The sequence below is a fragment of the Bubalus kerabau genome, chromosome 1 (genome assembly GCF_029407905.1).
Source record: "Bubalus kerabau isolate K-KA32 ecotype Philippines breed swamp buffalo chromosome 1, PCC_UOA_SB_1v2, whole genome shotgun sequence".
NCBI lineage: Eukaryota > Metazoa > Chordata > Mammalia > Artiodactyla > Bovidae > Bubalus > Bubalus kerabau.
The window spans coordinates 183,198,273-183,222,215 of record NC_073624.1 but is presented as its reverse complement, the minus strand read 5'-3'; the positions used below and the strand labels follow the sequence as shown (position 1 = coordinate 183,222,215).

General features: G+C 52.6%; 2 protein-coding genes across 4 annotated transcripts in view; one reads left to right on the top strand and one right to left on the bottom strand.

Moving 5' to 3' along the window:
- Positions 1–655: 655 nt before the first annotated feature.
- On the bottom strand, positions 656–6,458 carry RDH8 (retinol dehydrogenase 8). Its single transcript, XM_055566598.1, has 6 exons — positions 6,168–6,458; positions 3,445–3,606; positions 2,623–2,802; positions 1,542–1,635; positions 982–1,165; positions 656–871 (listed from the first exon to the last, which is right to left on the bottom strand). The coding sequence occupies exons 1-6, from the start codon at positions 6,268–6,270 to the stop codon at positions 656–658; spliced, it is 939 nt and encodes a 312-aa protein (XP_055422573.1). The 5' UTR covers positions 6,271–6,458.
- Positions 6,459–8,560: 2,102 nt separating this feature from the next.
- COL5A3 (collagen type V alpha 3 chain) overlaps positions 8,561–23,943 on the top strand; it is a 44,717-nt gene continuing 29,334 nt past the window's right edge. For 2 of the 3 annotated variants that reach the window (XR_008701564.1, XM_055544189.1), the window contains exons 1-19: positions 8,561–8,814; positions 12,616–12,777; positions 12,861–13,050; positions 13,126–13,282; positions 14,791–14,895; positions 15,222–15,374; positions 18,030–18,143; positions 18,248–18,394; positions 19,919–19,966; positions 20,039–20,080; positions 20,397–20,459; positions 20,967–21,041; positions 21,143–21,226; positions 21,598–21,654; positions 21,753–21,806; positions 22,377–22,430; positions 23,504–23,557; positions 23,640–23,693; positions 23,887–23,940. Coding sequence is in view for 2 of the 3 variants with exons in the window: in XM_055544189.1 (XP_055400164.1) it covers positions 8,727–8,814; positions 12,616–12,777; positions 12,861–13,050; positions 13,126–13,282; positions 14,791–14,895; positions 15,222–15,374; positions 18,030–18,143; positions 18,248–18,394; positions 19,919–19,966; positions 20,039–20,080; positions 20,397–20,459; positions 20,967–21,041; positions 21,143–21,226; positions 21,598–21,654; positions 21,753–21,806; positions 22,377–22,430; positions 23,504–23,557; positions 23,640–23,693; positions 23,887–23,940 (1,755 nt within the window). In the remaining variant the exon portion in view is untranslated. The remainder of the gene's footprint in view (positions 8,815–12,615; positions 12,778–12,860; positions 13,051–13,125; positions 13,283–14,790; positions 14,896–15,221; positions 15,375–18,029; positions 18,144–18,247; positions 18,395–19,918; positions 19,967–20,038; positions 20,081–20,396; positions 20,460–20,966; positions 21,042–21,142; positions 21,227–21,597; positions 21,655–21,752; positions 21,807–22,376; positions 22,431–23,503; positions 23,558–23,639; positions 23,694–23,886; positions 23,941–23,943) is intronic. The other variant, XM_055544199.1, reaches the window with a different exon arrangement.

The window sequence follows — 23,943 nt, the reverse complement described above, 5'->3', positions numbered from 1 at the left end:
CGGGCTCCTCTGTCCATGGGGATTCTCCAGGCAATAATATTGGAGTGGGTTGCCATGTCCTCCTCCAGGGGATTTTCCCAACTTAGGAATCGAACCCTCATCTTTTACATCTCCTACATTGGCAGGCAGGTTCTTTACCACTAGCACCACCTGGGAAGCCCTTCTGATGGAGTATGTGACCAGAATGTCTGGAAACCCCTCAGTCAAACCGGCTTTGAGTGTGTGTGTAGGAGGGCAGGAGGGATGGGAATGTTTGGATCATTCCTAAATTCCTAGACTGAAGATAATGAAGTCTAGAGGTTGACTGAGACAGCCTGTTTCATCCTTCAAGGTCCAGGGACAACGCCCCCTCCTCCAGGAAGCCTTCCTTGCGTTCCCAGACACAACTCCAGCTCTCTGATCTGGGCTCCTCAGCCCAGGATGCCAGGATCCCAGGGTCTGCTCTCTCTGCTCCTAGCCTTGACCACAGAGGGGTCTGTGCCTGGAGGCTGAGTGCTCTCTGGGGTTCCAGCAATGCCCAGACACAAAAATGTGTCAGGCAGAGTTTGTTGAATGAATGAATGAATGAATGAGTGAAGGGTCGTACATCCAGAGAGGGATGTGAACTAAAGAGGCTTGGTTGTTCAGGGGTGAGGAGGGTTGGGTGAGGCTCTGTTCATCGGGGCCACACTGGGGTGCGGAAGCAGCTGCAGGCCAGGCACCGAAGGCCAAGGTTGAGGAGGCGTGGCCAGCGGAAGAGCAGGCGGTGGGAGGTTCGCACATACAGGCTGCCGGAGGGGTCCATGGCCTTGAGTGCGATCAGTGGAGTGTAGCGGGTGTTGGTCAGTCGGCGCAAGGGTGGTCTGGCCGAGCCGATGACCTTGACGATGACCTGTGGGGTGGAGTCCTGAGCTCTGGGACCCAAGGAGGGGCAGGGTTTCTGTAGGGAGGGGCCCCCTCACATACCTGAGCCATGTCTTGGGGCTCCGGGCCCCACCTCACCTTGGCTACATCCTGTGGGCTCTGTCCCACGTTGTGAAAGAGCTCCCTGGAGGCTGGGAGGTACAGATCTCGAAAGTAGCTCAGGGTGTCAGGGTCGGTGCCTGGGAACTCGGCTGTGGAAACCTGCTCTAGGAGCTTGCCCTCAAATTCTGTGACAACCGGGCCTGGCTCCACCAGGGAGATGCTGAGAAAAGGGGGAAGGGAGAGAGTCTGGTGCCCCCCAGAGGCCAGATACCCCATTTTGTCTAATACTGTCTCTCTGTCTTTCTCTCTCTGTTTTTTTTTTTTTTTTTTTTTTTTTTTTGTGGCTGCATGACATGTAGGATCTTAGTTCCCTGACCAAGGATTGAGCCCATGCCTCTTGCATTGGAAGTGAAGTCTTAGCCACTGGACCGCCAGGAAAGTCTCCAATACTGTCCCTCTTTTCTCCTCACTTCCCCATGTCTCCCATTGTTACTTCATGCCTCCTTGCTCCCACCCGTCTCCTCTGCTACTCCTCTCTCCTTGTCTGTCCTGCCACTGCCTCCATCCCCACATCACTGTCCAAATGCCCGCCTCACAAGATGTTGAACTGTAGCAGCTGGACAGCCAGACTTTCGAAGAACCCCTCCATGGCAAACTTGGAGGCCGCGTAGACTTCATTGAACACGACACCTGAGAAAATGGCAGGAAGGCAGGCCCTTTGGGGGTCTGGGTGGTGGGCTTGGTGGGTCCAGAGGGATGGGGTCTTGGGAGACAGAGCAAAGAGGATTTAGGGATCAGAGGATATCTGGGGCCAATGTGGTGGGTGTATGGTAGTGTGTTATGGGACCGTGTGGGGTCAGGATGAAGTTGGGGTGCCAGGTCCCACCTCTTCCTTGCAGTATTCCATCCATCCTTAGTCCAAGGAACTCTCCGATTTCCCTCCATCCTCTAAACACTTGGGCCGCTTGGTCATGGGATTCCTGGGGTCCACAAGGACAACCCCACTCACCAGGGTCTTTATTGGCCCCTTTATTGAACAGTGAATGTGTCCCCCCAAAGTCAGGGAGTAGCTGGAAGAGGGACCAGAGAGCTGGGTAAATGCAGATTTTCCATGTCAGGGTTACAAGTAGGGTGGATTCCATAGGGGGCTGCTGGTGAGAGGGGCAGCTCCAAGGAAATTTCCAGGGAGAGGAAGGAAGTTGAGAGAGGTTCAAGGAGGAAAGAGCCAGGCACAAGGATGGCAAGTAGGTGGCCTCCATAGTAGGCCTATAGCAGACATCTCTAGTCAATCACCACTCTCTTTCCTGCAGAACCTCAGAGTCCCAGATCTAGACATCTCTGGGGTCTGATGGGGTCTGGCAAGAAGGAGTCTCTGGAGGAGTGCTGATGGTTCCTTTCAGTTTTGTGGGATGGTTGGAAGAGATTTTTGGAGGTCTCCAGAAGTGGGGTTGATAATGGATGTGGATGGCCATTGGCAGCATGTATACCAGCCCTGTCTACTCCTGTACCATGGTAGACATAATTAATCTATCCCAGAACTTCTTCCTCCTGAAGTTCAGTATTCTTCTCAATGCAGGACTATTTAGGGAATATGAGTTAAAACCTAGTTGCCATCCTTCCAGCTGGGGGAGGGTCAGACACTGGGAGGATCCCCAGCATTGGATCCTCAGGACTCACCCTGCAGCCCCATGACACTGCTGACCAGCACGATGTGGCCCTGTCGCCTCCTCTTCATGCTGGGAAGCACAGCTTTGACCAGCCGGACAGCCCCAAAAAAGTTGGTATCAAAGACGTTCTGCATGGCAGCTAGGCTGAGCCCTTCCAAGGGCCCCACCAGGCCCACTCCAGCATTATTCACTAAGTGGGGTAGGAGTGAGGGTTACTTTGAAGTTCCCCAACCCTTCTAGGGTCACTCTCCCAGGGACACTCACTAAATTGTCCTCCCCGCCCACTCCAGGTCTGGGGTTAATCCAGGGTATCTAGGGCAGACAAATGTGGAGCCTTGAAAATCTTTAGATACAGTTTAACATTTGTTATAGGGGACTCTTAACCCTGGGTGGGGAAGAGGACTGCTGGGAACAGCCTCTCCTTCAATGCATGAGCAATTCAGCTCTGACCCCAAATTGCATCAAAAGAGCCACATCCACCCCTTCTTAGAGGACCATTTAGGGACCATGAGTTGCTTCTTCATCATGCTCCTTTCCCTCAATGACTCATCAAATTAATTTCCCCAACCACGTATGGTTTTCTTCATACGTGAGAAGTTCCATTAAAAAAATCCACCCTATTCCCAGATCTTAATTTATTTTTTGTTTCTTTAATAAACTGAATGGTATCCTGGGCTCTTAGCCAACCGGTCTACCCCTTCCGTACAGTGTCAGAGGTTGCTGGTGAAACAAGAGAGCTGGTTCCCAGACACTGGAGAGGGCTTGCTGTGATTGAGGATCTCTGCTTAGGCCAAGGAGGAGGCAAGTGACCCCAGGGGATGCTCAGACTCACCCAGCACGTCCACTTCCCCTCCCTGGATGCAGCTGAGACACTGGGCCACTGACTCATCACTGCACACGTCCAGCTGGGCCACGGTGAGGGTCTGACCCAGAGCCTCCCCAGCGGCTGCCTCCAGTGTCCCCTTCTTTCCCAGGTCCCTCATGGTGGCCACCACTGGGAACAGAGAGCAGAGTTGGAGCAAGCACTGGGGTTCCTTTACCCTATGAGTGAACTTCCATGTTCCTGTGGTACTGCATGAGGAATGTCACAGAGGAATGGAGACTCATAGGCTTATACATCTACATTCACCATACAATCACAAATGCATACTTATGTACAGACATTTATATGTACCTCCATCCATCCATCCATTCATCTAACAAACATTTATTTACGTTCACTCTACCCTATGCCCTATTCGAGGTGCAGAGGCTATCCCATGAAATAAGATAAAGTGCATGCCCTCAAGGAATTCAGAACCAGTAGGTAAGACAATAAAATAAACATAGAACAGATTGGCTTGAGAAAGGAAATGCCGCACATCTAAAGTCAACATATGCCTGTTATACGGAGTGAAGTAAGTCAGAAAGACAAAAACAAATGTTGTATATTACGCATATATATGGAATCTAGAAAAATAGTACTGGTAAGCTTATTTGCAGGGAAGGAATGGAGACACAGATGTAGAGAATGGACACAGTGGGGGAAGGAGAGGGTAGGATGAATTGAGAACGTAGCATTGACATATATACACTACCACGTGTAAAATAGATAGTGGGAAGCTGCTGTATAACACAGGGAGCCCAGCCTCCATTCTGTGATGACCTAGAGGAATGGGAGTGGGAAGGAGGGGATATAATAGAATTGTGGCTGATTCGCATTGTATGGCAGAAACCAACACAACATTGTAAAGCCACCGTGCTGTGCTAAGTCACTTCGTGTCCAACTCTTTGTGACGCCATGGACCGTAGCCTGCCAGGCTCCTCTGTCCATGGGATTCTCCAGGCAAGAATACTGGAGTGGGTTACCATTTCCTGCTCCAGGGGATCTTTCTGACCCAGGGCTTGAACCCGTGTATCTCTCGTCTCCTGCACTGGCAGGTGGGTTCTTTATAACTAGCACCACCTTATCCTCCAATAAAAAAATAAAGTCAACATATGTGCAAATATGCACATGTAAGTATGAATAGCCACATTTACATCATCAGCATAGATTGCAATTTATTGAATACCTACTATGTGCCATATACTATGCTAAACATTTTTTAATAAGTGCTAACTTTAATCCTCACAGGAATCCTATGATTAGGTCATTGACTTATTTTCCAAAGATGGCCACAACATCTTTTATTGCTCATGCTCTTCTACAATGTAGCTTCTCACCCAGCAGTACATGAAATCTGATTCTTGAATCCTGTGACTATCTGGGAATCAATAGACTGTGGTAAAGGTAACCCTGTGTGGCTTCGGAGATTAGGATGGAAAAGATGTTGCAGTTTCTGCCTTGCTTGCTGGAACACTTACTCTTGAAGCCTTTAGCCACCCTATAGCAGCCCTGTCCTGAGGCCACCATGCTGGGAGGAAGCCCAAGCCAGCCCAGACAGAAAGACCCATGAAGCAGCCCCCAGATGGCTGGAAGGGAGAGAGATGTCTGCCCAACCCTGACGTGTTCCAGTCTCCTCTGTTGTAGCCTTTGACCTTGAGCCTGAACTGCCCAGCTAAGCTCTTCCAAATTCATAACCTTTGTAAATCTCTCAAGAAAGGTGATCACAGCTGTTGTATGCCATACATTTTTGGGTGCTCTGTTTTTAACAGTAGTAATCAGAACACATAGATAATGTTATTATCCCCATTAACTCACCAAGTCTCAACAAAATGAAGTTTCTTGCCTAATTTATCCTTGTTGTTTAGTTGCTAAGTCAAATCCGACTCTCTGCAACCCCATGGACTGTAGCCCGCCAGGCTCCTCTGACCATGGGTTTTGCCAAAGTTGTGCATCTCTCTAAGACAGAGAGCAGAGCCCTGGGAGAAGCAGCCTTGCCAAGTGGGGCAATGTCCTCCCCCTTGCATCCTCCTATTAAGTAATGGCCCTTTGGCTGCTTGACTCCCTTTGACTCTAGTGTGCTCTGGGTCAGAGGTTCTGGGTGGGGTGCAGATTGGGGCCATTGACTCTAGAGCGGCAGGAGGCCAAGTCTTTAGATGTACAGCGCCCTTCCCTCCCCAAACCCTCAAGGTCAGGGTCACTTAAGAGGCTTATCACTGAATAGTAATCTGGGGAGGTGTGGGGGAGGGGAATGCGTAAGTGAAACCTCAGAAAAGTCCTTCCCAGCCAGCCCTTCTAAAAATATCACACACGTCCACCCCGCTTCCTTTATTTTGCTTCTGACCACTCATCAGCACTAGCCATATAATACAATTAAATTATGTTTAGTATTTGTCTTCCCTCTCCTCCCCCAGATTTTTGTCTTTTTTTTTTTTTTTTTTTTTTTGCAGCTGTATTTCCACACCTAAAACCTGAGACCCAATAGGTGCATCAGAAGCTTTCTTTGGATAGGGGATGATTCACAAGCAGAGGTGGGAAGGGGGCCTCTCGGTGTTCTGGGTTCTCTCCAAGTTCACCAAGGCAGCTGAAGGCATGGACTAGCGGAAATAGTTCGGGGAGAGCTGAGGGGTCCTGGGAAACCATGCCCACTCCTGTCTTTCCTGGCCTGTCCTCCCCACCTCCAGGCCCCTTACCCTGGTAGCGCTGCCTGGGGTCATGAGCCAGCTGCAGTGCCAGCTGCAAGCCGATCCCAGAGGAGCATCCTGAGATGAGTACAGTCCGGGGTGCATCGGCCATGTTGATTCCTCCCTGGACGCGTGACCTCCACTGGCCAGCAGCTGACTCCCACCACCTGTCATCCGCTCATCTGCTCTCTCCTAAGCACCCTCCACCTGATCCCCAGCAGCGTGAAGGGACCCTGGGATCCCTCGATTATAAACTGACTTTGCACAGGCAGCCACGGGGTGGGGAGAATCCCTTAACTTCAATATAGTCCTTTACTTTTATCTGTCAAATATTTCCTCTCCTCCCCAATACACTCATAACTGGCGGCTTTTGTTATGATGATAAGTTATTCAGGGCTGGGGGGGAGTTGGGGTGCATGGGGAATGAGCAGGGGTGTTCTCTTGCTGTTTCTACCCTGGGCAAAGAATCTCTGGTGGAGAGAGTGTGGTCCCAGAAGGGTCCTTTCAAAGAGAGAAGGCATAGAAATGGAAGATGAGGTTAGACTATAGGAAGAACTTCCTAACAAAACAGGGCAGGGCAGGAACTTTATGGGTCTTCAGCTAGGGAAGTCTTGGTCTCCGGGTGTCCCTGAAGAGGGAATAGAAGTGACTTGAGGAGATTCCCTCTCCTCCTCCCACTCAGGGCCCCCCCTCCCCCTCACGCCACATGGGTCCCCACACCCTCCTCCCCAGGGACACAAAGTCTCTTTGTGTAAGAGTCAGAGGCCGGGAGGGAGGCTTCTCCCTCTTCCCCATGGGGGGCGGGGCAGTTCAGGGCCCGGGACACGCCCCTTGGGTTCCTCCCTGCGGAAGCTCTCTCAGATCCTGCCTGTCTGCGCTTGTTCAATTGCACAGACAGCTCCGCCTGACCTGACCCCCTGGGTCCTCCTCACACTGGGGTGGGGGTGGGTTCCCAGTGGGGTGAAGGGAGCGTTCTGCCTCACCCCAGGAATGACAGGGGTCCACCCGTCCCTGCAGCAGTGCCCTGCTTGAGGGTAGGACCAGACTCCCTAATTTAATTAGGGAAATGCGTAAGGATTCGGAGTTTTGCCTGGGACATCCCGCTGGGATCTGAGTCTGGGAGAAGAGCGAGGAGGATGGAGGTGGGGGGCTTTATTTGAAGATTAAGAGTTTGGGTTTCTCTGGTGGCTCAGACAACAAAGAATCTGCCTGTGATACAGGAGACCCAGGTTTGACCCTGGGTCAGGAAGATCCCCTGGAGAAGGAAAAGGCAACCCACTCCAATATTCTTGCATGGAGAATTCCATGGACAGAGGAGCCTGGCGGGCCATAGCCCATGAAGTCTCCAAAGAGTCAGGCATGACTGAGCGCACACAGGGGAGACAGGGGGTGAGGCTGGTACCTTATTGTGGGGTCAGGCAGGTGGGTGAGGATTTAGCATCAGGCTGGAACCCCATTTGGGGGCCTGACTGAGATAAAGGATCTGGTATAAAGCTCTAGCCTCTAATTCCAGGCCCTAGATGGAGGCTGCAGGTTTGAAAGTGACTAAGCTCTTCGACAGAGACTGTTTGGAGAAAAAGTCTGGGACCCTGGAATTTAAGCCTGGGTGGGAGTGACCCTCCTCCACTACTGTTATTGTTCAGTCGGCCAGTTGTGTCCGACTCTTTGCGACCCCATGGACTGAAGTACACCAGGCCTCCCTGTCCCTCACCATCTCCTGAAGTTTGCCCAAGTTCATGTCCATTGCATCGGTGATGCATTCAGATATCTCATCCTTTGACGCACTCTTCTTCTGCCCTCAATCTTCCCCAGTAACAGGGACTTTTCCAATGAGTCGGCTGTTCACATCAGATACTGGAGCTTCAGTTTCAGCATCAGTCCTTCCAACCAGTATTTAGGGTTGATTTCCCTAAGATTTGATGGGTTTGATCTCCTTGTCCAGGGGAGTTTCAGGAGTCTTCTAAAGCACCACTTTTCGAAGGCATCAATTCTTTGGCATTCTGCCTTCTTTACCGTCCACTCTCACAACTGTACCTGACCACTGGGAAGACCACAGCCTTGACTATACGGACCTTTGTCGGCAGAGTAATGTCTCTATTTTCCACCACACTGTCTAGGTTTGTCATTACTTTCCTGCCAAGAAGCAGTCGTCTTCTGATTTCATGGCTGCAGTCATGGGGCCAAGTGCCATGATCTTAGTTGTTTTTTTTTTTTTTTTTTTTTTTTTTTAATAACATTTAGTTTTAAGCCGGCTCTTTCACTCTCCGCTACTGTGGGGTGGGGCAAAAAGGGCCCAGCTCCCGGCCCAGGGCTCCACCCTTAGCCGTCCAATCAGCGCTCAGCACAAACTTTCCCAATTCCCCACACCAGCTGTCAGCTGCCCCCCCTCCCTTGAGCTCCGCCTGGCCCGGCGCTGGAGCGCAGGGCGAGGCCAGGGCGGGGTCTCGGGCAGTCTCCTGCGGATCTCGAGTGGAGTCGGCCGCGGAGGGACTGCACCGAGCCCGAGGAGACGCCGCGCCCCGCAGCCGTCTGGGCTAGTCCCCCGCCTTGAGTGTGGGCCCCGCCGGGATGGGGAGTCGCCGGGGCCCGGGCCAGCCGCGGGCCGGCCTCTGTCTGCTCCTGGCCTCTCTGCAGCTTCTGCCCCGGACACAGGCCGGTGAGCTGGGAGAGGGGAAATAGGACCTGGAGTACAGGGTCCAGCGAGTCTCCCAAAGACGCCGCGGAGTGGGGAATGCGGGTGTGCACGTTGCGTGGGGCGCTAGTGTTGGACTCTGGGCGGTTTGCGGGTGTGACAGTTTTAGGGGGGCATGGAAACCTGTGACCCTGTTTCGTGGTGTGTGCATGGGAATGCATGCAATTTATAGGTATGTGTGCGTGCGCAGCCATGAGCTTGGAGGCATTTAGAGTGAAATTATGTGTGTGCTCGTAGTGGGAGTTGACGATTGTATGGATATGGGCGATGGGATAATTCCTGGGAGAATCTGTGATTGAGTTGTATTGCGAGTGTGTGTCTGTGTGTGGGGCTGATTTTTAAGAATAACCGCGCGTGTTATGCGTGTGATTGTGTGTCTCTGGGTGACGCTATGAGGGCTGTGGTTGTGACTTGGGGGATACATAGGTAAATAACTGCCCATGAGGATCATTCTAAGGGGGATGGTAGGTGGGGACTTGTAGGGGAGAGGGTTGACCTGGGATTCAGAGCTCCCTTGGCGGCTCCCCAAATGGCTTCACCTTATTCTTCCTTTTCCTCCTTTGAGCACAGTTAGCGCGCTCCCACCTCCTTTCCCCCCCATCCCTGCCCCCCTCCCCCACCCCGCGCTCCCCAGAGCCGGGATCAGCACCATGGACAGGGCCTCGGGAGGGCCCTGGGGAGGGGCGAGACGGGGCGGGGCTCAGGGAAGGGAGGGGCGGAGTGTGGGCCGGGTGGTGGGGGGAGTGGAAGTTGCTCCCCTAAGCTGAGCAAGCCTCGGGTGTTTTTCCCGAGGAATTTCTCAGGGCCCCCCAGGGGGTCCCGGGGGCCACCGGACGGATGAGTCAGCGCTGACGCAAGCCCAGCTGTGCGGTTCTGGCAGGACGCCACGCCCCGCCCCTCAGGGTTCTGGGTCGGGGGCGCCCCGGGCTTTGGGAAGGTCGTGGTTCTTCAAGTGTGACTGAGGGGGCTTCCCTGGTCTAAGATACCCCAAGTCAGGCCCTCCCGGTAATCCTCCACTAAGGTGAACTCAGACGCAGCCCACCCCCACCCGAGCACCCTGGCCCCTCCAACTTTCTCACTTTCTCAGCAGTTCAGAGAGGTCCCTGTTCACGCAGATGATCCCAAATTAGCCTATGCCCCATTCCCACGCTCACACATCCACACAGTCGTGCGATCTCAGGCACGCATTCCGAATATAAGGCCACTGGGACGCCAAGAATGTTAAATACCTGATGCCCACGCCCAGGCAACCCCATCAGCCGTCCGCCACACGGCCTCGGCTTTTGTCACCCGCCTACACTTTCAAACTCTCACACGTTCTTCCACTGGCATCCACACAAAGCAGTAAATATTCTCAACCAGTCACCCACTCGCTGACTTGGCCTCAGGCTCACAGTTAACCCCACGCCTGCATCTCGCTCAAGTTTGAGCTATAACAATCACAGATTTCCCTGAATCACCTGCAGAACCTCTGACTCACTGCTGGGACCCCAGAACAAGTCCAAGAACTGCACCTAAACACTCCATCATAGACCAAATACTCACAGACATAGAGACACCACAAAGAACATGCTCAGCTAGTCCCTGGACCATATACAGTCAGTGATACACATGCCTGCAGTCTCACCCACATACACTATAGCACGTATACACATTTGCACATTCATATATAAGCTCCCCTACACATCTGAGGGGTCCCAGCCATGTCCCAGCCTGATCCCTGCCTGACTTTCTCCAGATCCTAGACCCCACCCAGCATCTCCCTGGGGTCCTAACCAGCACCGGGGAGAGTCTGTGGGGAGAAGGGCAAGCTGGGTGCTTGACAGACCCCCACCTTCTGGTCCTGCAGGCAGAACTCAATGCCTCTTGTGTATTTCCTTGTCACCAAGCCAGCTATGAAAAGAAAGGGCAGTTAGTTTCTGAAAGGCCATGACAGAAGGAACACAGATTGAAGTAGGAGACATTTGGGTTAGATGATGGGGAAGGCTTTTAAAATGTGATTGAGCAGTTGGTCGAGGGGAGATCCTTCTGAGTTTGGGTGAAAGGAGAGCCTGGGAGAGCCATGCTGGGTGGAATCATGGATCTCAGCCCTCCCCGGGGCTCCAGCCTGCAGAGAGGGCAGCTGGGCTGATTATTCCACCCAGGAGTGACCCTTGTGGTCAGGAGAGCCTGGGAGTCCAGATCTTAGCCCCAGGGGGCTGTAACCCAAATACCTCTTAATGACAGCCCAGCCACAGAACAGGCAATTCAGGCAATTAAAGATGGGGCTGGTGGAAGCAGCAGAGTTGGGGGGGGGGAGTGGGTATGGATAGAAAGAGAGAAAGAAAGAGAGAGAGAGATGGGAGAGTAATCCACACATAGAGATAGAGAGAGGCACGCAGAGAAAAACAGATGTGAGAACCAGGGAAGTACCAAGAGGCAGAGACAGAGCTAGAGAGTGAGAGCGAGCGTGAGTTAGCAAAAGAGAGAGGGAGAGGGACTGATTCAGAGTTGGACACAGAAAGTGGGATGGGGAGAAGGCGGGGAGGGGGAGAGAAGGAAAAATAGCAGAAATTTGGGGCAAGAGAGAGCTGAGGCTGGAACAGGGCTCTGTAGTCTGGTGAACGCGGGATCTGACCCAGGAGGAGCGGAGATGGGAAGCCCACATCTGAGCCCCGATCTCTCCCAAGTCTGGCCCCTCACCCTGGCTCCCCAATGGTGAGCTCAGCGAGCCGCCCCTGGGGTGAGGTCATGGCAGATTCGGCAGAATCTGGCTCCTGCCAAGAGGCTGGGTCAGGGGGTCAGTGGGACAGTCTGCTGAGAGGAGGGGGATCAGGCAGGGGCTTTGGGCCCAGGGGAGGACCCCACCCACCCTTGCCCAGCCATGTGGTTCTACTTAGCACTGGCCAGGCTGCACCGGGTGGGGCTGGTAGGACAGCCTGGGTTAAGATCTGACTGGACCAGTCTCTTCCTTTGCTGGGATGAGAGGGAGAGGGTCAGAGGGAGGAAGTCAGGAGGTTATCAGGGAGAGGTGGTCAGAGGAGAAGGTCAGAGAGGGTGATGAAATGGGGAGGTCACAGATTGAAAGAGACTGGGATAGGCAGAGGAAAGAGGTCCGGGGTAGTCAGAAGGAGACGGTCAGGGTCAGGCAGAGGAAGGTCAGAGGGCATGGCCAGAAATCAGTGGGGATCAGATAAAGTGTGGTCAGAGGGAAGAGATCCAAAGTGGCAGTGGTCAAAGAGAGGAAGTCCTGGGTGATGGTGGTCAGAGGAAGAAGCCAGGAGAGGTGGTGGTCAGAGGGAGGAAGTCATGGGTGAAGGTTGTCAGAGGAAGTCATGGACGAGCGTGGTCAGAGGGAGGATGTCCGAGGGAGCAGAGCCAAGGGAAGAGGTGGGAAGAATATACAGAAAGAGCCCCTCCTCTCTAAGCGGGTTTCCCCTGGCAAGGGGGCTTCAGGCCTGGGAAGCAGCCCCAGGGAGCTGGTGCGGGGGAGTGTGGAGAGGGGGACCGCCTGGCTCTGGGGCTCAGGCCAGGAAGCTTTGATTCATCCCAGAACTAGGTCAGCTTTTTTTTCTTCTCACCAAAAACCAAGGGAAAAAAAACAGGAGTCAACAGGCTGATGAGGCCGGAACAGCTGTGGAGGGGTGAGGGGAGCACGGGTCCCAGGCCTGCTCCTTCCCCGAACGCATAAACACAGTTGGGGATGCTGAGTCCTCCAAACTGGAGCTGCTCACACAGGGTCCTGGGCTTGTTCTAACTGCCCCGCACCCCGCCTTCTTTCTCTAGCAGATCCTGTGGATGTGCTGAAGGCACTGGGCATGCGGGGGGGCCAGGCTGGGATCCCTGAGGGACCCGGCCTCTGCCCCCAGAGGGTCCCAGAGGGCGACCGAGCATTCCGGGTGGGCAAGACTGGCACACTTGGTGTCCCCACGCAGGAGCTCTTCCAAGGTGAGTCGGGGCCAGAGGGGCTGTGGGTCATCCTGGGAGCTGGGGTCACAGCATGAACTGCCCCCTTCCCTCTGCCCTCCCAGATGGGCACTTTCCTGAGAACTTCTCCATCCTGATCACCCTGCGGGGCCAGCCGGCCAACCATTCTGTCCTTCTGTCCATCTATGATGAGGGCGGTGTCCGGCAGCTCGGCTTGGCCTTGGGGCCAGCTCTGGACCTCCTAGGTGACTCCTTCAGCCCCCTCCCCCAGCAGGTCAACCTCACGGATGGCAGGTGAATATGGGGAGGGTGGGGGATCCCGGGAGGGTGAGTGAGGAGCACCCCTCCACCGAGACTGTGCGCTTGCAGGTGGCACCGTGTGGCAGTCAGTGTGGACGGTGGGATGGTGACCCTGGTGGCTGATTGTGAACCTCAGCTCCCCATGTTGGCTCAGGGACCTCGATTCATCAGTACAGCGGGACTCACTGTGCTGGGGACCCAGGACCTTGGCGAGGAGACTTTTGAGGTAGCCTTTCAGGGATTGGGCTTCCCTGAAAGCTCAGTTGGTAAAGCATCCGCCTGCAATGCAGGAGATCCCAGTTCGATTCCTGGGTCAGGAAGATCCACTGGAGAGGGGATAGGCTACCCACTCCTCTATTCTTGGGCTTTCCTTGTGACTCAGCTGGTAAAGAATCCGCCTGCAATGTGGGAGACCCGGGTTCGGTCCCTGGGTTAGGAAGATCCACTGGAGAAGGGAAAAGTCTGCCCACTCTAGTATTCTGGCCTGGAGAATTCCATGGACTGTATAGTGTATGGGATTGCAAAGAATCAGACATGACTGAGTGACTTTCACTTCACTTCACTTCAGTGATGGGGAAACTGAGGCAGAGGGCTGAAGGAAGGTTTGTCTGCAGCCTGAATCTGGAGAAGAAATGGGAGAAGAGAACTATCCAGCTCCAATTCAGCACCAGGAAGCTGAGAGAAGGGAGCCCATGTGTTGTAGTGCATCTTTGGTGTCTGTCTGTGAGACTGTAAAACCACGATTCAATCATTTGTGATGGTGCATGGTGCCTGGCAATGCAGGAGACAATGCAGGAGACAAAAGAAACGTGGGTTTGACCCCTGGGTCGAGAAGATCCCCTGGAGGAGGAAATGGCAACCCACTCCAGTATCTTTGCTTGGAGAATCCCATGGACAGAAGAACTTATCGGACTATAGCCCATGGGGTCACAAAGAGATGGACACGACTGAAGCGACTTAGCATGCACACACATACTTGGCTTATGGTGGGAGGATAAGACTGTGATGCGTGACCACACTGGCTGTTGTGATGGTATGTGTTGCCAGCAAGGCAAGGTGTCCTGAGGCTCGGTGACAGACGTGTTTTCAATGTGTCATAAAATTGTCATGTGTGTCATAAAAATCCAGGGAACTCATTATCCGGTTTCTTTCTTTTTCTAAAAGAAAAAAGTGTCTATTATAACTGGGCTGGGTCTTCGTTGCTGCTGTGGCTACTCTCCAGTTGTAGTGCATGGGCTTTCCCTTGTGGTGGCTTTTCTTGTTGGGGAACATGGGCTCCAGGGCACGTGGGCTTTAGTAGTTGTGATGCATGGATTTAGTTTCACTGCAGCATGTGGCATCTTCGTGGACTAGGGATCGAACCCATGTCCCCTGCATTGGCAGATTTTTAACCACTAGACCACTAGGAAAGTTTTTGTTTCCCTTCTCGTCCCTGGTACCTTGAAGGGCACCAGACTCACAGTGGGTGTCACCATGTGCCCGAGAGAAAAGGAACAAATGTGCCTCTGATGGGACAGACGTTTTGGGGTGTGGCTTGTGGTTTGGCATTACCCTGATAGAATCTTCCTGCTCTCAGTTTTGGGGTGCAGAGGGATTTCTGGGGCTGTGGTGGGGCTATCCCTTCCTTATACTTAGTAGTGGTGATTTGAGTGGAAAAATACGAGACCCTGATGCTTGGAATGGGGATTGGGGTCAGGCTGTGGACCCCTTCGCCAACCCCCACTCTCTCCCCAGGGAGATGTTCAGGAGCTGGTGATAAGCCCAGATCCCCAGGCTGCCTTCCAGGCATGTGAGCGGTATCTTCCTGGCTGTGATGACCTGGATCCAACAGTCACCACGGTGAGTATGGGGCTTGTCCTGAGGTCACTGGCTCAGACATCCCTGGCTCCAGGTCTCAGGAATAAGTGAATTCTGAGCCCTGTCCATGGGGCTGAGTGACCCCCGCCCTCAAACCATTCGTAGGCATGAATGACTTTGACCTCCAGTCACATAACTGACCCTTGGCCCCAGATCATGTATTGACCTTGACCCCAGTTCCCAGGGCTGAGCAAGCCCTGGCTTTAAAACACAGGACCAATGGACCATGTGCCAGAATGACCTCCGGTGATCTGAGTGATGGAGTCTCCACTCAGGGCCTCTGGATCTGATTGGAATCCTCTCCCCAGGTCCCTCAGGGGGAGCCAGAAACCCCTCCCCCTAGGCGGAAGGGGAAAGGAAAAGGGAAGAAAAAAGGGCGAGGTCGTAAGGGGAAGGGCAGGAAGAAGAAGAACAAGGAAACTGTGGCTGTGAGTCCTCCTCCTGGCTTCCTGGACAACCAGGTAAGGGGTCTGCCCTTTGCCCGCCCTGCTTCTGGCCTCTCATCCCCACTGATCCTTGTGCCTCATCCAGGGTCTCCCCCTCTGGTCTCCAGTCCCTGACCTTTGACTTATCTCGGCTGACCAATCACTGTTGGGGGTGGGGCTTATCCTGTCTTAGGAGGTCTGTCATATCTTCCTCCCAACCTCCAGTTCTAGGGGTGGGGGTGCTGGAGGGAGGGGACACACCAGATGAGTACATTATTATTAGTGGGGTTGTTGTGAGGGCTACTGTTTAAGAAGAGCCACTAGCTGGGTTCAACGATGGGTTTGTTGGTGCGTCATTGTTTGGCGTTGACTGGTTGGGGTTATTCAGTGAAGGGTCACTCACTGCGGGGGGACTCATTGCAAAAGACCCTAATGGTGGGAAAGACTGAAGGCAGTAGGAGAAGGGGATGGCAGAGGATGAGATGGTTAGATAGCATCACTGACTCAATGGATGTGAATTTGCGCAAACTCCAGGAGATAATGGAGGATGGAGTTGCCTGGTCTAATAACATCCATGGGGTTTCAAAGAGTTGGATGTGACTTGGTACTGAACCGCAACAACAGCAATTAGGGGCACACTATTTGGACTCCCCAATGGAGATTACTGGTTGAGATGGGTTACTGTAAGGAGATATTTATTAAGGTTGATGTTTGGGGTTTCTAATTGGAGGGCACTCTTGGAAGGCATTGATGGAGGCCACTGTTGGTGTTACTCGTGTCACGAGTTTAGGGCTCATGCTGGGGGAGTGTCATTGTTGAGGATCACTAATTGGGGAAGTTGCCAGTGGGGGACCATTGATGAGAAAGCACTAGTGGGGTCACCAGTTGGAATCACTATTTGGGGAGTGATTTTGGGGGGATCATGGATGACATAGTTAATCTGGGAGTCCCTGATGGGTAATTCGTTGGTAAGTCATGGATGGGTCATTGGTTAATGAAATTACTGTCTGGGGGGGGTCATTGGTTGGAGAGCACTAGCTGAGTTCACTTGTGGGTATTTGTTGTTGGAAGATCACTGGTTAAGAGGATTCATTGGTTAGGGGGTCACTAGTTAGTACTTCTTGTGGGGGTCATTGGTTGGGGAGGTCACTGACTGAAAGAGTAACTGGTTGGGGTCATTGATGGAAGTTGTTAATTGGGGGGCCAGTGATGGGTGACTGGTTATAGGAATACCTGGTGGAAGATCAAGGATACAGATTATTAGGAGGTGTTTTGGTTAGTCATTGGTTAGGATTCTTAATGGGGGTCACTGATCACAGGTTATTAATTGGAGGGTCATTAAATTGGGCTTCCCAGGTGGAGCTAGTGGTAAAGAACCCACCTACCAATGCAGGAGACGCAGATTTGATCCCTGGGTTGGGAAGATCCCCTGGAGGAAGAAATGGCAACCCGTTCCAGTATTCTTGCTTGGAGGATCCCATGGACAGGGGAACCTGGCAGGCTATAATCCATGGGGTCAGAAAGAGTCGGATACGACTGAAGTGACTTAGCATGCATGCATGCAATGGTTCATGACTGTAGGAATAATTGGGGGCCATTGGTGGTGGTCATCAGTTGGCAGGGCCACTGTGTAGGTGTCCCTGGTAGGTGCCCTTTGTTGGGATCCTTGTTTGGAGGGTCACTGGTTGCATTACATCTGTTCTCAGCATCATGGAGAAAGAGGTTAGCGCTTCAGCCTAGAACAGAGATGCCAGGACTATTCTACCCTTCCTCAGCCCTTCCTCAGCACCAACCCTTCACTTGGGCCCCCACCACCCGCTTTGCACCCTGACCCAGTTCCTTTGCAGCTGTCTGGGCCAGCAGGAGCTCGAACTCTCCCTCTGACTGCAGCCTGGCTGGCTGACCGCTGAGCTCTGCCTTGGGAGCGGACACTTGAGCTAGGCTTCCGGGAGTCTGGCCCTGAGTGCTGGACATTGACCTTGACCACTGGGCTTTGGATCCAGTCCTGTTGTGCCTCCCAGCCCTGGCCAGCCCCGACTGTTCTCCATACGAGAGGGCTCCCCCTGCTGGCTGTCCTCATCCAGCCAGCACACCTTCGCCTCCACAGGCCTACGGGTGCCCTATATACCTCTGATGGTTTTTGAGAATCCTCCTCTGTCCCCTTCCCTGGACTGAGTGCTCTGGGAGACAGGGTCTGTCTCTTCCTTCACCTTCCTTTTGCCTTTTTTTTTTTTTTAAAGTATCTTCCCTTTTCACCTTAAAAATTATTTATTTATTTATATAGCTGTGCCTTGTCTTAGGCTTCCCTGGTGGCTCAGATGGTAAAGAATATGCCCAGAATGTGGGAGACCCGGGTTTGATCCCTGGGTTGGGAAGTTCCCCCTGGAGAAGGAAATGTCAAACCACTCCAGTATTCTTGCCTGGAGAATCCCATGGACAGGGGAGCCCGACAGGCTACAGTCCATGGGGTTGCAGAGAGTTGGACACAATTGAGTGACTAACACTTTCACTGTGTTTATCTGTGGCACGTGGGATCTTTCTTAGCTGCAGCATGTGGGATCCAGTTCTCTGACCAGGGATTGAATCTGGGCCCCCTGCATTGTGAGCGCAGAATCTTAGCCACTGGACCACCAGGGAGGTTCCCTCCCTTCCGCCTTGATTGACCTGGTACTCTCTCTGTCCTTCCTCCAGACCTCCACTGACATCCCCAAGACAGAGACACCAGAACCAGCTCTGTCTCCGACACCCACGCCTTTGGTCATCACCACAACTGTGGCCTTTGGTAGCAACGTCACCATCCTAGAGGTTGGTGGGAAGTGGACGGGGCTGGAAGGGAAGGTCCTGGGGTGGTGGTGGCGGCAGACAATGAAGAGCTCGGGGCAAACTTTGGTCTGTTCCAATGTCCTCAGGAGGGCCTGGACCCTGACAATGGAACTCAACTGGAGACCCTGGAGACTGAGTTAGACAGAGAAGATGAAGAAGAAGGTGATCCCACCATGGGCCCCCACTTCCGGGCAGCAGAACAGTCATGGAATACTGAGTTCCAGATCTTTCCTGTGAGTTTGGGTGGCTTAGGTGCAGGGACTCCTTCCTGAAGCCACACATGGCCACATTCTCTGTTTTGCTTTCTTTGCTCTTGCCTAGAATGCCTTCCCACCACCCCAGTGCAGCTGACAAATATTTATCTACAGATACTGTGCTAATGTGACAGGCATTGTGCTAATGAATGGCTCTGTGGGTAGGGTGATTCATTTGGCTTTTAGTCTAGGCGTGATGAGAAGCCCTCTGGAGAGGGAACATGACTTGGGAGTTTTCAAAGCTCTCTCTGGTGTTGAACAGCCTATGGACTGTAGGGGGAGCCAGAAGGGCAGCAGGGAAACTAGCGGTCTATGCAAAAGGAGAATCCTGTGGACAGAAGAGCCTGGCCCGCTACAGTCCACGCGGTCGCAAAGAGTAGGACATGTCTGAGCGATTAATATACACATGCATGCAAAATAGAAAGTGGTAACCTGGATGAGAGTGGTGGTGGTGGGGGGAGGGCGGAGGGGGCGGATACAGACGAGTGGACTGACTTGAACCAAGCCCCATTTTGCTCTTGCTGCTGAAGGTGAAGAAAGATGCTAAGATGACTGGGGAGATGCATGGTGGCACCACTGAGTAAGATGGGGAAGCCTGAAGGAGGAGCAGGTAGAAAGGGTCAATGATCTTATTTTGGATGTGCTAAATTGGCAACTGGGCTTGCCTGGTGGCTCAGTGGTAAAGAACCTGCCTGCCAGTGCAGGAGACGCTGATTCGATCACTGGGTTGGGAAGATCCCCTGGAGAAGGAAATGACAACCCTCTCCCTTATTCTTACCTGGAAAATCCCATGGACAGAGGAGCCTGGCGGGGGCTTCAGTCCATGGGGTCCCAGACTTGACTGAGTGACTAAACAACAGTGACAAATTGGCAACCCTTGTTCGGTTGTCAGTGCAAGTGATTGGTTAGAAAATTCTGGAGCTCAAGGGGTGGTCTAGACTGGAGATAAAGACTTAGAACTCATTAGCAGAGAGATTCTATCTTTAGTCCAGGGATTGGAGGAGATTGTCTAGAAAAATACCGCAGATAGGGAAGGCATCTAGGTTCTAGCCTTGGTGTTGGACAGGGAAGAAGGTGAATAATCCTAACCATCTTACCCTGAGTGCTTGTGATGTGCTAAGCATTGTTTTAACTTCTTCATCTTCCCATGGGATGTATAGAGCAGGCTTTGACCCATGAACTTTGCAGGTGAGTCTGCATGAGTTGAATAAGTCTCCAGGAGTTGAATAAGTTGAATAAGTGAGAGGCAGTTCCAGGATTAAGATCCCACAGCATATCCCAGAGTTCATGGTCTTCACCTTGCTGCAGCAAAGCCAGCTCAAAACTGGAAGCTGAGCTGCTTGAAACATATTGGTTGAAGAAAGAACAACAGAAGCAGCTCAGAGAATGGACTCTGTGTATGCATGTATGTGTGTGTGTGTGTTTAGTGTGAAGTCAGTTAGCTGAGAGTTCTGTGTCTGAGTTCCAGGCTCACATCTGTTTTCTTTCCACCCCCTGCTCCAGGGTGCTGGGGAGAAAGGAGAAAAAGGAGAACCAGCTGTGGTCGAACAGGTAAAGGGTCTGGGGCTGGCAGAGTTGCAGGGATATGGGCAAGAATGGGAGTCACACTCTTTTCTCCCCCAGGGACAGCAGTTTGAAGGACCCCCAGGAGCCCCGGGACCCCAAGTGAGTCATGACTGCATTCCCCTCTTCTTGCCTTTTACTTCCAGTTGGGGTGTTTAGTCTCCCAGGGTGGGGAGGAGTGTAACGTTGCCAGATCACTCAAAGACTGTTAGATATTTGAGGCTCAAAAGATGAATAAAAAAGGGGATTGAGATGTAAAGTTGGAGGTTTATATAGATCAGCATAGCATTGAGGGGCCAGGAGTGGCTCAGGGATGGGGTAGGAAGGTCAACACGGGGCTGAGGCCAGTGGTGGGCTGCAAGTCCCCTTGGCTCAGACTTTGCACTTCTCATGACTTCTGTCCCTCTGTCCGCAACAGGGGGTGGTTGGCCCCTCAGGCCCTCCTGGCCCCCCAGGATTCCCTGGAGACCGTGGTCTACCGGTAAGAGAGTCTCTCTGGCATGTAACCTTTGGGGAGAGGGAGATTTCAAGCTGTGGAGCTGAAGCTGGGAGCATGGATGGGGCTGGGGACATCACCTTGGGGCTGGCACTGACCCCTCCTGCTCATCTTTCTCCCCATTTGTGAATTGCCATCTGGCTCCTCTTCCATCTTGGGGATGGGGCTATCCCCTGCTTTTCTCCTTCTGTCTCTATCCTTGAGTGTGTTTTGTCTCTTTCTCTCTATGTCTGTCTCCTCATCTCTCTTTCATCTGTCTCCTTTCTGTTTCTGTCTCTTTCACTTTTCATCACTTTCTCCCTCCCTCCCTCCATTTCTCTGTGTTTGCCTTGTCTTCTGTATCTTCTCTCTCCCTGCCCCCCTCTCTCCATCTCTCTGCCTTCACCTGTCTCTCTCCCTCTCTCCCGCTCTGTTTCTCTCTGTCCCCTCCTTCCCCTATCTTTTGCTCCATCTCTCTATCTCCATCCCTCTGTGTCTCTCATCCTCTCTCAGGGCCCTGCTGGCCTCCCAGGCATCCCTGGCATGGATGGGATCCGCGGTCTCCCAGGCACTGTGATCATGATGCCGGTAAGAGGGAGACAGGCTGGCCTGGCCTTGGGGAGTGGAGTCCTGACCCAGGAAGTGGGGCCCTCTTGTAGAAGTTACCCTCACTACTAGTTGCCCTCTAGTTCCAGTTTGCAAGAGGCTCTCACAAAGGACCCCCAGTATCCTTCCAGCAGGCCCAGGCTCAGGCAGTTCTGCAACAAGCTCAGGTGAGGGGAGGATAATCCGGGGACTGTTGGAGGGTGGGGCTTCCCCATTGGCTCAGCGGTAAAGAATTTGTCTGCAATTCAGGAGATGTAGGTTTGATCCCTGGGTTGGGAAGATCCCCTGGAGAGGGGAATTGCAACCCACTCAGGTATTCTTGCCTGGAGAATTCCATGGACAGAGGAGCCTGGCAGGCTACTGTCTATGAGGTAGCATATAACTGAGCATGCGTGTCGGGAGGTAATGGGAGGACATTGAGAGAATGACAAAGATGGGAGACACTGAATAGTCAGGAAACAGGTGGATATTTAACTCTTGATGATGATTTTGTGGGGGTGTGGAAGACCTGAGGCTCTGTTCCCCTCTGTCTCTTCAGCTCTCTATGAAAGGCCCTCCTGGCCCGGTGGGGCTTACTGGACGCCCAGGTCCCATGGTGAGTAAGGAGGCTGCATGGAAGAGGCGACACATCCGTGGAGATGACTCTAACTCAAACTCCCTCTAAGTGCATCACCCTATCTTTCTTCCTCCAAGGGTCTCCCTGGGTATCCAGGTCTGAAAGGAGAGATGGGAGAAATGGGGCCGCAGGTGAGATTGGTGGGGTGAGGGGCAGGGTGGATGGGAAGGTGGATGTCTCCCATGGCCACAGGATAAAGTGCGAGTTGGGGAAAATAGCAAAAGGGCTGGTGATACACTTGCAATTACTGCCTTTTTGATGTTTGAAATTGTGGTGCTGGAGAGTCCCTTGGACAGCAAGGACATCAAACTAGTCAATCCTAAAGGAAGTCAACCCTGAATATTTGTTAGAAGGACTGATCCTGAAGCTGAAGCTCCAATAACTTGGCCACCTAATTCGAAGAGCCAGCTCATTAGAAAAGATGCCGAGATGCTGGGAAAGATTGAAGGCAGGAGGAGAAAGGGGCAACAGAGGATGAGATGGTTGGATAATATCACAAACTTGATGGACATAAGTTTGAGTAAACTTCAGAAGTTTACTCAAACTTCTGTGAAGGACAAGGAAGCCTGGCATGCTGCAGTCCATGGGGTCGCAAAGAGTCAGACACGACTTAGTGACTGAACACAACAGGGAATGAATGACTTAAACTAAGTCCTTACTCTTTGTTATTCTTTTTCTGCCTCCTTTTCTTTCTCTTCTAGGGTCCCCGAGGGCTTCAGGGACCTCATGGGCCCCCTGGCCGAGAGGGAAAGATGGTGAGTGATTCGTAGGTCTTCAGGTCATCCCTTAGCCAGCTCTCAGCACCCAACACGAGCCTCGGCTCTGTGCTCTCAGGGTCTGTTGGTGTCATCGGTGGGATAAGAGCAGTGAGGACAGGGAATGGCAGTCCACTGAGGGTTATGGACTGCCGTTCCCAGTCAAGGGTGACAAAGGAAGCTGGCCAGGTCACGGAGTCAGGGAGGACCAGCTGAGGAATGATGCTTGAGTTGAGATTTGAGGTATAACCAGGGAAACAGGAGAGGAAGGGCATTCCAAGCGAAGGACCAGCACATGCAAAAGGAAAGACTGGCACATTGGGGGAAATGATAATTCCAGATAGTATTAATGTTCCATGGGGAACATACAGCAAGGAGATTAAAGCAGACTGAAGATGGGGGGCTTTTTTTTTTTACGTGTACTCCTCTTTTCAAAAAATTTATTTGTAAAAAATGTATTTATTTTTAATTTTTCTGACTGTACTGGGCCTTCCTTGCTGTGAAGGGCTTTCTCTAGTTGCAGTGAGTGGGGCTACCCTCTCGTTGTGGTGCACAAGCTTCTCATTGTGGTGGCTTCTCTCGTGGAGCACAGGCTCTAGGGCCCACGGGCTTCAGTAGTTGTAGCTCATGGGCTCTAGAGCTCAGGCTCCGTAGTTGTGGTGCACAGGCTTAGTTGCACTATGGCATGTTGGATCTTCCAGGGATCAATTCTCAACCACTGGACCAAAAAGGAAGTCCTCTTTTTATTTTATTTTATTTTTTGGCCATACGGTATGTGGGATCTTAGTTCTCCAACCAGAGATGGAACCCTTGCCCCCTTGCAGTGGAAGCATGGAGCCCCAACCACTGGACTGCCAGGGAATTCCCTGAAGATGAGGGTTCTTCATTTTTGTGATGCTGGTAACTTGGACTAGAGAAAGGGCACTAGGGATAAAGAGTAATGGATGGGTTTGAGATATACTTGAGAGGTTCAATTAGTACACAGCGAAACCACCAGCACAAGGGACTGCATGAGGAAGGTACTCCCCACATGGCAGTAGACGTCTTGACTATGTCACCCCTACCCCCCACAGGGCCGCGCTGGAGCAGATGGGGCTCGGGGCCTCCCCGGCGCCACGGGACCTAAGGTAGGTGATGTGGCCAGGACTGGAACTTGGAGGGACTGTCAGGGTAGAGGATTCAAGGCTCAGATGGTGTCTCTTTGTGCAGGGTGATCGGGGCTTTGATGGCCTGCCAGGGCTCCCTGGTGAGAAGGGCCAAAGGGTGAGTGTGTGAGGCCCCTCCCCCACATCCAAGCCCCTCCCGATATATTCATGACACTCTCCCCACCCCCAATATCAGAGCCTCCATCCTTGTGTCTGAGTGCTCACCCCTCTTACCCTATCTCCCTTCCTTGGGGGCTGATCTCTACCCTCATCTTTTGACTCTGAATGGCCCTCTGTATTCCCCACTCCAGGGTGACTTTGGTTATGTGGGGAAACCTGGTCCCCCAGGAGAGGATGGACGGAAGGTA